Genomic DNA, 11,841 nt, shown 5'->3' with positions numbered 1-11,841 from the left:
CGGGGCCACCCGTCCACGGCGCTCAGATCGGTGTCCCCGTGTGTCACAACAGCCAGTCCTGGTTAAAGACTGGAGCCGCGACTGGTCCTCCTGAGCAGCTCACCCCGGCCCCACCCGGGGAAGCGGCGGCTCCCGGCCCCCAGCTCGTGCGGGCGTGGGGCTGGGTCTTCACCTACGGCCACAGAGGCGGAGATGGTGCGAACCCTCCATAAGTAACAAAGGCCCAACTCAAGCCGACGTAAACAATAAGGGATTTATTGGCTCACGTAACAAAACCGTCCACACGGAGCGCAAACGCCGGCTAAGCTTGATCGTACGTACTTAGCGATGTCACCAAGGACCTGGTGTTTCTGTGCCCTCAACTGTCCCCACAGTGGGATCCACTTCAGGCTAAGGATGGGGCGCCACCCACGACCCCTCATGCCAGCAGCACGTCTCTGCTGGACATTCCCCACGTGGCTCTGGCCGAGCTGTGTCCGTGAACCAACCCGTAGCCAGAGAGTCGGAAGGAGCCGCTGGCCTCGTCCAGGCTGGGGGTTCCACCCCAGAGGTGGGGACCCTGAAACCCCCCAGCAGAGATGGGGGCTGCTGGCAAAGCAGATGGCACAGCCGACACCCCCCACCACACCCCTGCATCTTACACGCCAGCTTGCCCTGTGCTGAGCGGAGACCTGTGTGTGTCCAGCGTCCAGGACGGTTGATCCCTGGACACCAGCGAACTGTGCTGGAGGCCACCGTTCTGACTCCTCCGGCCGGAAGAAAACGAGCCTGTGCCCCAAGAGCTCTGACAGCCACGAAGGCCACCCCCAGCACTGCCTTCTCCCCGCAGGGGGCCCCAGGAGCCGAGTGGCTCCTGCTACTTTTCAGGGGAAAATGCATCGTGTGCGCAAACGTTCGTGCACTCAGGATCTGATTTTAGCTGTGAGACACTTCACTACAAGATGCGCATGTAATTAAGCAGTTTCCTTCCCCAGGGTCTGGGAGCCTGACTGCTCTCTCATTGACACATCACTGCGATTATCAGAAATAAATGTCTTAGCTTTTTTTTTCTTTTTTTTTTGCTACGTTTTGGCTTTCCCAAATTGATCCACGACGGGAGCAGGAACCCGTGGAAATTGTGTTTTCACACAGGTTCGTGTGACTTTGCAGCCTCGCCATTGAGGGTGGGGCCTGGAGGCAGTCGGGGTCCTGCCTCAGGTCTCCCCCCAGATTCACACCGGCTCTTACTCCTTGGCCGCTTGGGGTAGAAGCGGAGGGCTCTGGGAGGCTGCACTCGCAGAGACCCGACGGACGTGTCCTGAGGACAGCCGGTCCCTTCCCCTGCTTCCAGGCTCTTCCCCCGGAGCAGGCCGTGGTGCTGGCCGCTGAGAACAGGCAGTCGGGCGCCTGTGTGGACCCTGACCCCATCATAATCACGTGCACGGCCGGCTAAGGTGCCCCGTGAGCTACGCGGCCATCAGAGTGGGTGGCTGTCCACCTGGAAGGGGAGGTGGTCTCGGGCACCTGGGGCAGGGAATGAACCGTCTACCAGGAGGCACGGCCCGCACTGTGGCTATTCTGACTCTGGGGAGGGGGGAGGGAAGCCCAAGGGCCAGGCTCAGGTTGGCCCTCCAGCCACATCTCTGCCCTTCTCAGCCTCCCCGGCTCCTGGGTCTTCTCCCCGAGGTCATCTGGGTGGCTGGGAAGGGTGAGGGCCAGAGCTGGGGAGCCCATCGCAGGAGGCAGTTGGCTTCCCTCCGTCAGTGGGCGCCGCCGTCCCCTCGGAGTCTCTGGTTTTGCCCCTAGGCCGCCTTCCAGGGCAGGCTTGTGAACTCTCGGTGGGCCTCACCCCCTCCTACGACCCCAGGGAAACGGCCTCATCGGCGGCCTTCCTGGACCGGACTGCAGAGCCACAGCTGAGCCAATAAGCCTTTAAGAAGACCCAGGCGTTCCCAGCTTAGAGCAGAGGGAGGCTGTGGGGAGGGTCCAGAACAGGCAGGGGCGGGGGCGGGTTTGGCGAGCCAAGGGCAGGGAGGCGAAGCGCAGTCCGCCGGGGTCCCCCCACCCCTGGCCGTGGTGGTGCTCAGCTTCCCGTGGCCGGCAGAGAACGCAGGCTCAGGGCATTCTGACGCCTGGTCCTTAAAATCTCACGTCCCCTTTTCTTCCCGCAGTGCAGCCTGCCTCTGGCTGGGGGGGGAGGGGGGGGTCAGACCCAGGCCCGGCTGGGGTCACCCCAGGCCTGGAGAAGCCGCTGCGGGGTGCAGGGGCCGCTGGGCGCGGGCCTGTCCACCATCATTCGCCTCACAGGGGGTGGCGTGCAGCTGAGCCCCTGCAGCCAGCCCGGGGCCCACCCCTGCGTCCAGACCCGAGCTCTGGTCTCCAGGGCCGTGCGCCTGAGCCCGAGGTGCCATTGAAGGGAGACCCAAGTTGGCATCAGTGGCGCTGCCCCCCAGGCTGAGCACCGAGTGGCCATGAGGACGGTCCGGTCCTGGGTCCCCACCTCTGTCCTCACCCGCCCGCCCCCGTCCGCCGGCCGCATAGACGCGGAGGCCCCCCCCCCCCCCACCCTGTTCACCTATTTTGCAGACGCATCAGGGTTTTCCGAGCCTCTGAGCCTCTGTACATGCTGTTCTCTCCGCCTCGATACCCTCTCCCTCTGGCCTGCCGGGTTAACTCCCACAGGTTGCTCAGGACCAGTTCAGGCTGTGCGCTCCCGAGACCCAGGCCCACGGTGACCCCGGAGCCGGCACGTCACACGCTCCTCTGCCGCTGGCCTTCTCATTCCCATTTGTGACCACCCCTCCCCTGCCCCCCCCAGGGCTGTGAGCCGGGAGTGGGGGCCCCCACCAGGCAGCGGCGTCAGCCTCCCACACACACAGACGGTGTGGCAAGAGGGACAGGGGCTCGGCCTCGGGGACAGGCGGGAGCTGTAGCCACGGCCTTCCCGCCCCCCCGAGGGCCGTGCGGATGGACCTGGCCGCCCCCTTCCTTGTGCCCCCGGCGCAGGACCCCACTGGGAGCAGGGCCCTCGAGATGGGTTGGGCAACCAGTCCAGGTGGCCCCCCAAGGCAGTCCCTCCTGGTCTCCCCACGTCCACCCCAAGCCCCCTCCTGCCGGCCCATGGACCCCTTGGGTCTGGGCTCCACTCACCCCCCCCCCCTCACCCCAACCCGGGACGGCGTGAATCCCAGCTTTCCCAGGATGTGGGAGGAAGAAGCCAGGGAAGGGGCCCCTCCAAGCGCTGAAGCTGGACGGGGTGGTGGGCGGGGGGGGGGGCACCGAGGTGGCGGCAGGTCCTGGGGGGGCTGGGTGCACGGGGGGGGGGAGGGGGGGCCTCCACTCTGTCCCACGCTGCCGGCCAGTCTGCGGGGAGGGGAGAGGCGAGGCTGCGGACCACGGTGCCTGGCGGTCTCCCCACACGTGGTCACCGGGAGTCACGTGCAGTCAGTGGCGTCCACGAGCCCCCCCAGCCCCGCCCACGACGGGTGCCCGCTGCCCGCAGCGCCGATGCCCGCGTGGCCTGGTGTCCGGGCACCTGCGGGCGGGCGGGCGAGCGGCGGCGTGTGCGGACGCGCGTGTGAGCACCGGGGTGGGGGGGGGGGGTCCCGCGGCGGGTGCCCGCCCGGCGACCTCGGGGCTCGGGGCCGCAGCGAGGCCGCCGGGCCGTCATCTGGGCACGTACTCGCCCGGCAGCCCGGCCCCGCCGTGCTCGCGCAGCGCCCGGTCCACCGTCCGGATGTAGCCGTCGATGAGGGCCCTCATCTCGGGGGTGAAGGGCTCGGGGTCGTGGGGGCGCCGGCCGCGCCGCCAGAAGCTGCCCTCCTTGTTGTTCTCCACGCACAGCAGCCGCTCCTCGCTCACGGACACGTTGAGGAAGGCCACCATGTCCCGCAGCGTGGGCACCAGGCTGCGGCGCAGGTCCTCGTAGTGCACCACCAGCAGCCGCTTGCCGTAGCGCAGCCAGTCCAGCACGTGCGACGACCACCAGGCCGCGTAGCTGTTGACGAAGTCCGGCCACTCTGCGCGGGGGACACGGCGGGCGTCGGGCACGGGGCGGGCCCCAGCGGAGCCGGTCCCTGCCGTCTGCCCGCCGTGTCCCGCGGGGGCGGGGGAGGGGCGCCAGCACAAGCCGCCGGCCTCCGGTGGCAGGACCCGCGGCGAAGCCGCGCGACGCGCCCCGCGAGATTTCTCCGCCCGCGAGCTAAGAAACCAGGTGGGCTTTTCGTCGTGTTCCGACTTGTTTCGGAGGGGGACACGTGCAGAGGTTGAGAATCACCCCTACAGGATCAGTTGCCGGAACAGGGCCGCCCCGGTGTCTGGGACGAGGGGACTGAGCCAAGGAGGGACCAGAGCTCGGCCTCCCGCCTCTGGGGGCGGGGGGGGGGGGGGGGGGGGCTCAGCAAGGGGCGGGGACGGCTGGCAGCCACGGCGCAGACCACGGGGACAGGAGCACAGACCTGCTGGACGCAGCGGCCCCTCCGAGCACTCGGTTCCCCGTCCTCACCTCCCTGACCCGTGTCTCCTCGATCCGTCGCCCACAGGCCAGATGGGGCCCCCGGGGCAAATCTGGGGAGCGAGGCCGCGTGGGCCACCCACCGACCCCTCCCGTCTACCTTTGCTCTTCCAGTTGCGGTCGGCCGCGTAGCCCAGGTGGCCGGCACACTTGCGGTTGAACTCGGCCACCAGGGACCTGTACGGGTTCCGGATCAGCAGGATGGCCGAGTCGAACATCTCGATTTCCCTGCGGCCGCTCTCGTGGGTCTTCACGCAGATGGTGCGCCGGCTCCGCCAGTGGTCCTTCTCGCCCTTGAACCCTGCGGGGGGCGGGGGAGGCCCCTGAGCGAGGCGTAGGGATTCCCCGCCCCCCCCAGCAGAAGAAGAGCTGAACCCACTCCCGCGAGACACCAGAGGCCGGGAGGCTGCCCCGAGTCAGTCACGGCTGCAGGTTGGCCAGGGAAGAGACAGAGGCTCAGAGAGGGTGTGGACCTGCCCGCGATCACACAGCCGCAGAGCCAGTCACACACGTGCCGACAAAGACAACCGTGTGCTCGTCTGTGCTGGACTTTACGTTGGGGGTAAAGGGGCTCAGCTTGGGTCTGGCTAAACAGCAGCCTTGGGGCCATGCCGAGCACGGGGGCTCATGGGAACATGGAGGAAGGGGCCAGTCGGGGGTGCGGAGGGACGTCACTGAAGGACTCCCAGGAAGGTGTCCCTGAACCCGCACTCCCGGCCGTGCCCCGACAGAGCCCCGGTTGGCCAGCCCGGGACACGTGCTCCTGAAACGAACACACGATTATCTTGGGCTCCTGGGGACCCAGGTCAGCAGGCAGGAGCCCTTGTACGTGGAGCAAACAGGCAGGGGCTCTCTGATGCCGGGAAGCACGGGCCCCCTGTGAACGTGGGTTCGCCCGCTGGAACTCAACACATTTCAAACGCACCCCTGCCACGGGCCAGATGCCACGGCCCTTCACTTTGGCTCCCTCTGGCGAACGGCTGGGGAGCTCCAGGGAACCCGAAGCCAGACCACGGCTGTAAACACGAGATCTGGTCCCTGACACCCTGGGGACTGTGGTGCCTTCCCACAGCGGCCACCCTGAGCCGGCCCCGTAAGCCTCACAGGGAAGCCTCCGGGGCCATCGCACGCAGCGATTCCAGCCCCCAGGCCCCGTGGCCGTTCGCAGATGGAGACCGCCAGCTGTGTGGACAGGTTAGGCCCCCTGGACCACAGGTGGTACTACAGCCTCGCGGGGGGTCGGCCAGAGCGGGCAGGACCCCGGGGCGGGATCATCCAGCCACTACCCCCACCCCCGCCGAAGGTACAGGTGACACTTGGGACCCGAGGACCAGAGGCCTGGTTCAGGGACCAACTCCCCTGGCTTCTCCCACCAGACCAGACCCACTGCCGAGCCCAGGGCGTTAGGGAACCAGAGTCCAGGTGAGAATCCCAGAGAAACTGGCGTTAGCGCCTGATGACCCAGAAATGCATCTCGTGCAACTCAGACTCCGGCCACACGAGCACGGCACCACGGCCCGGGGAGCCCCTCCCTGGCTCCCGTCTACACTCGCTGCTTGGGGCCCCTGCCTGCGGGCCCCACTCACCCTTGTTGTACAGCGTCCCGTCAAAGTAGTAGCTGCCGGTGTAGAAGCCCGTGGCATGCTCGATGAGGTGCCGTACCCACGTGTTCCCGGCTCCCGGGAAGCTGGACAGAGCCACGAACACCTTGGACTTGGTGGGCAGGAACCTCCGGTCCGTGCAGCGAGTGTCTGAAAGGCCAGAGCTTGACCACGGACCGCCCCGCCAGGAACTGCTGACCCCAGACTCCCACTTCACAGACGGGGAAACTGAGGCCCGGGGAGGGGGTTGCCACCTGTGCCTCGGCCGCAGAGACAGCCCCCGTGATGACGAGACCTCTGCGCACCACGGCCCCAAGATGGGACCACCCGCCACCAGGCCAGGGATTGTGCCCAGATGCCTCCCCACCCACCGCGGCTCCGCACGCGGCCCCGGGGCATCTCCAGACCCGCAGGGCGCAAACGGGGGTAGAGCCTGGTGGGGGGAGGAGGGGAGGGTCCTCGCGGTAGGAACTCACCCTGCACGGGCGTCTGGTAGACCTCGCAGTACTCAGCCTGCCTCGGGGCCTCGGGCCCCCGGCCACACAGCGAGCTGTCCACGGCGTCCCGAAGGCTGAACTGTGGCGTGGGGTAAGCGCAGTAGCACTCCCGGCCCCGGAGGACGGCCAGCGGGAACTCCTGGCGGGGAAGAGACGCATCCGGGGTGGGTGCGGGGCCTTGGCGGCTCATGCCGGGAGGCACACGCGGGATCGGCGGGGATGACGAGGCCCATCCTCCCCGTCCCACCCCGCGACCGGCTCCTGGCCTCTCCTGCAGTCCCCTGTCCCCTCTGGGAAGGCCGCCTCCGCAGAGGACGCAGCGGGGGCGCTGGGCGACCTCGGACAAGGTGCCGCACCTCTCTGGATTTCACCACCGAACAAGGGCAAGGAGACCGCCTTGCACGTTTGTTTTGGGGACGGGACGAGGAAGGTCCGACACCTGCAGGACACTCAGGGCGCTCAGCCCCACTCGCCCCTGCAGCCCGGGAGCGTCCAGGGAGGGAGACGGGAGGCACGGGAAGCGTCTCGCAGCTTCAGCGACGCCGCACAGACCTTTTTATTTTTTGCCCACGGCAAAATCTCATAAATAAATAAATAAAAGAAAATCAATAGTGTTTTCTGCGTGTGGTTTGGCAAAGCCGAGGATCTCTGTCCACGCTCAGAAAAGTCACCGGGCCGGGCCCCGGTTGCCGGAGGGCGATGCGGAGCCTGGGGTGGGGGCTCCAGCTCGCTCGGGCGTGTTCCCCGCCCCCTCCCAGTGTTGGAAGCTTGAGAGCGGGACAGCCCCGCGTGGGCCCAGCACGTCCCAGGGGCCCCTGCTCCCATCTCAGGACTTTGCCGTCCTCGGATGCTAGGGGCACCTGACAGTTTGAGTCCTGAAATTCTGCCCACGGGCCCCCCCTCCCAGGCCCCCAAAGCCCAGGATGGAGACCACCCCCCCTGTCGGGCGTGTGACGCTCTTTCTAGGTCAGACCCACCGAGAACGGACCCCTGTGAAGATCCCCCGCCGCAGCGGCCCCAGCCCTCACCAGTCACTCGCTCGGCCACGGGGCCGGGGCCAGCCAGTGTTTGGGGTGCAGGGCCGGGGCCTGGATGGGGGTGCAGAGCAGAGCCTGGCAAGCCCTCCAGCAGCTGCAGCAGGGCGCCCTCCCCCCCCCCCCACACCATCCCTCAGCACGACGTGGAATGTGTCCCCACCCGACGTTCTAACCCAGCCTCAGAACGGGACTGTATTCGGGGACAGCGTCCTTGTAGTTCAGGTAAAATACGGCGGGGGAAGAGGGGGCTCCAATCTAATCTAACTGGCGTCATCGTAAGTAGAGATTAAGACACAGACGGACAGAACACCGTGTAAAGACACAGGGAAAAGACCATCTCAGCCCACAGGCCTGAGAAGAAACCCCCCCGTCTGGGGCTTCTGGCTTCCAGAACCGGGAGAGACAAGCCTGTGTCACGCAAGCCCTCGTCCGTGGGACGTTGTTCAGGCAGCCTGGTGAGCTGCGACACCGGGGTCCTTACTGGGCCACACACGGCAGGCCCGTGCCCACCTCAGGGCCTCTGCGCCTGCTGTGCCTTCGGCCTGGAACGTCCTGCCCCCGGGCACCCTTTCTCAAGCCCACTTTTCAGAGAGGCCTTCGCTGGCCACCCCGTTTCGTGCCTCAACGCCCTTCCCACCCTCACAGGACCCCTGTGCCCTTGCTGAGCTCTCTGGTTCTGCTTCACTGCGAGGTGGGACTTCGGGACCACAGTGGAACACTCTGCCCCGCAAGAACTGTCCAGTCTGCTCTGACGCACACGCAGCAAGGCCCCCGGCGGTTCCCTCACATGCGCGGTTCGTCGGCCCTCCCCACGCCCTCCCTCCCGCCAACGGCCACTGGGCCGATCCAGTCTGTCCCACAGCGTCCTATGGACAGGATCCTTCGGTGTGAACTTGGCATCTGGTTCCCTTCACTCAGAATCATGTGTGCAAATCCCCAGCAGAGACCACGCCCCGGAGAATCCCTAACGGATGCCTGAGGGACGAACGGCGAAGGAGGGAAGGAACTAATGGGTGAAGCCCCCCCCCCCCCCCCCCCCCCCCCCGGGGCGGGTAACACACTTGGGGGTGAGCCCTCTGGGGTCGTCTGAGCCCCAGCTCCACCTAAGCCCTCCTGCCACCAGGTTCCCAGGCGCCGGTGTCCTGGACGTCCTGCTCAGGGACGAAAAGGCCAGCACGCGGGACCCCTCGCCAGCTGCGGTGGCTGCCCCGCGACCCTGCGCCCCACCCAGCAGCGACCCTGGCCCCTCCGCTCCCTCGAGTGGATTAAACGGTCAAGTTCCCTGTCGTGTGCGGAGCAAGGGGGGACTGGAAACAGTAATGCGGTTTATTTACAACATAACCGCTTCAGGACATCACCGGATTCCGAAAACAGAACAATTTTCAGCCCCTTGGGGATTTCTAGGACACGATTTCCATAAAAATTAAATATTGATGAATCTCCTCTCCGCCAGCCTCCCCGCTGCCCCCTCCCCCACCCGGGCTTCAGAGTCAGAGGAGAGAGCGCGGCGATGGGAGACGGAGGCAGGAGGTGGAGGACGGAGACGTGGGGCTGTTTCCCTCACAGGGACAAAGCGGAGCCTGCTCGGGCGACGTGGGGTCAGGGGGTGCACGCCCCCCGGAACTGCATGCGGGGCCTGCCGTGCGGGGCGGGGGGCTGCCTGTGGGCAACGGGCACTGGGTCACAGCAAGAGCTGGGCTCTCCGTACGCGAGGGGTGGTCGTGGCCGGGGGTCAGGGAGGGGACGTCCCACCGGGCCGTCTGGGTCTCATCACCTCTGTCTCCTTCCTCCTGGAGCGCCTTTCTCAGGGTCTCCAGGATTACAGGGAATTACAAAGACGTGAGATTTCAGAAGGGGAAACTGAGGCGTGGAAGCAGGGGGCGAGCTGCCCAAGACCTCAGGCCGTGAGAGGGCGAGCAGGGACAGAAGCTTCTGGACTCCCAGCCCCGGGTTCTGCCACACACCACATTCAACTCCGTGGACACGGACACACGAACGGTGGGTTTTTGGTGAAATCTTTGAACCAGCACGGAGCTCACCGTGAGCCTTCTCTCCGGAGGCCGGTCTGGCCATCCAGGCCCAAACGGGAGAGATGCTGCGGGAGGAGGGCGAGTCAGGGCGAACGGGAGCCTGTCTACTGAGCCTGTCACTGAGCGTGTGTCCTCCCGCGTGGCTGCAAAGTGGGGACCGTGTGGGTGGAGGGGCAGCCGTGGAGGCAGGACCTGTGGCTTCGAATCGCATCCATGAGAATCTGTGAGAATGCCACGGCTTGGGGCCATGAGACTGGCCAGGACCTCGAGGCGGGACGTGGCCATGCAGGGACACGTGCCCGGGTCACTGACTCTGAAGCCACCGTCCACGGTCCATCCTCAGAATGGGGCCAGAAGAGTCGCTTCTCAGAATGTGCCGGAAGGCTCACAAGCACATGCAAGAAATGCACAAATCCTTCACTCCAGCGATTCCAGAAACGTCTGATGACACAGCCCGAGGAAACAGCTGGGACCCTGCTCATGGGTGGGCCTTTGGGAACGAGTTCTATACAACAGCCGGGCAGCAAAGGCAGAGCCCAGAGGCCCAGCAGTGGGGGGCGAGGGTCCTGGCAGCCACGCGGGACACACCCAGCCCAGGGAAGACACGGAGGGAAAGGTTTAATCTTCAAGAAACGAATCCCCATACACTTGGAATACAAGACCAGAGGACGTGAAACCTCATTGGTGGTTTTCTCTGATGTGCTACAGTTACAGGTGAGGTTTAACTGTGCGTCTCCAAATTTCTTTAATTTTCAAAGATAGATATGCATTACTTCTGTAGCCACCAAGCCCCCACCAAAAACCGGTAAACGTTCTTTAAAGACACACGTAGTATAACGTGGACAGGTTTAGCACAGAAAGGGTACGAAACACAAGGCCGTGCCGGACAGCGGCCTCCTGAAAGCACAGCGCAGCCTTCTTGCGAAGGGAAAACGTCCCGACATCGAGGCGGTTAATCCACAGAACCCAGACCCGGACAGACCCAACCCCTGGCAGAGCGGGGAGGCGGTGGGCCCACATGGGACCAGCTGCACCTGCCGGGACCCAGGCGGGTCAGGCAGGGCCACGGCGGCGCAGAGAACAAGCCGGCCTGCCCACGGAGCTGGATTCCCTGGGCGGCCCGGCCGCGGGGCCTGTGCACAAACACCGGGGCCCGAGACCGACCACCCCAGGTCCAGGCTGGTGGTGGGTGAACACCTGAGCTCCCCCGTTCACCTTCTTCTCGCCCAATGGAGCAGGTGAGAGCGTCCACGAGAACGGAGACGGGCGGGTGTCTCCCCACGACCCCCGAAAATCCCAGAGACCGCCCCACTATGTTCACACTCCCACGACACGGACCCCTGCCGGCAGAGTCAGGCCGGCCGGCCGCGGAGAGCACCTCGAATTGTTCTTTTTCTGCCCAGCCACACCCCCGGAGCTCCCTGAAACCTCACTACCGACCAGCAAGCCACAGTAGAGGCGATCCTCCGCGCCGGGGAGGGGGAGCTGGGAGGCGGCCCCCTCCCTCACTGGCCTTCCTGAAGCCCCACGGATCCCAGCCGTGGCTCCACGGTGAGTGTCCTGCACCACAGCCCGTGAAGACACCTCCGGTGGCCGTGTGGCCCGCTGCGCGCGGTACTCGCGTCCTAGGTGTCTGCACCTTTCCGCCAAATCTTCGGGGTTTGTGGCCTTGGCGCCGCTGGCCTTTCTGGGGCGTGGCGCTCGCCAGGGGCGGCTCCGCCCGCAGGGGACAGTCCGGCTGTCACACAGGGTGGGGGAGCTGCCCGCAGGTGGTGGGTAGGGGCGGGAGGTACCGACTCATCCTAAAACGAGGATCTACCCGAAGCGCCTTCTCTGCGCCAGGAACCCCGCTCCGGACTGAGGCGGGAGCCCCCAGACTCCGGCGGAAACCGCACGAGGGCTGCCGGAGGGGGGCCGCCCCGAGGGCGAACCCCGTTACACGACGCCCCGGGGCGTGCCGAGGGGCAGGGGGCCGCGGTCCGGGAGCAAAGGCCACTCCGCTGGGTAGAAGGTGGCTCTACCTGGACGCGGCAGCCCCGCCCACCTGGATTCGCCCCGTGGCTGCGCCCGCGCCCCCCGACCGGCCGTCCCCGAGGGTCCACACCGAGCACCCGCAGGGCGTCTCACCTGCGGCCGTGGAGCTCCTTCCACGCCCGCCCCGCCGCACACGGTCACGGCGCCCTC

General features: G+C 66.3%; 1 protein-coding gene across 5 annotated transcripts in view; it reads right to left on the bottom strand.

Moving 5' to 3' along the window:
- Positions 1–239: 239 nt before the first annotated feature.
- Positions 240–11,841, bottom strand: part of WSCD1 (WSC domain containing 1) — a 31,248-nt gene continuing 19,646 nt past the window's right edge. For 4 of the 5 annotated variants that reach the window (XM_040453513.1, XM_040453511.1, XM_040453512.1 and 1 more), the window contains exons 6-9: positions 6,570–6,729; positions 6,079–6,243; positions 4,593–4,815; positions 240–3,998 (exon numbers count right to left, since the gene is read on the bottom strand). In XM_040453513.1, coding sequence (XP_040309447.1) covers positions 3,404–3,998; positions 4,593–4,815; positions 6,079–6,243; positions 6,570–6,729 — 1,143 coding nt within the window. In that variant the 3' untranslated portion in view covers positions 240–3,403. The remainder of the gene's footprint in view (positions 3,999–4,592; positions 4,816–6,078; positions 6,244–6,569; positions 6,730–11,841) is intronic. The other variant, XM_040453515.1, reaches the window with a different exon arrangement.

The sequence above is a fragment of the Herpailurus yagouaroundi genome, unplaced genomic scaffold (assembly GCF_014898765.1).
Source record: "Herpailurus yagouaroundi ecotype Mexico unplaced genomic scaffold, PumYag 208, whole genome shotgun sequence".
Lineage (NCBI taxonomy): Eukaryota > Metazoa > Chordata > Mammalia > Carnivora > Felidae > Herpailurus > Herpailurus yagouaroundi.
The sequence above is the reverse complement of the archived record's forward strand: the minus strand, read 5'-3'. Positions and strand labels throughout refer to the sequence as shown.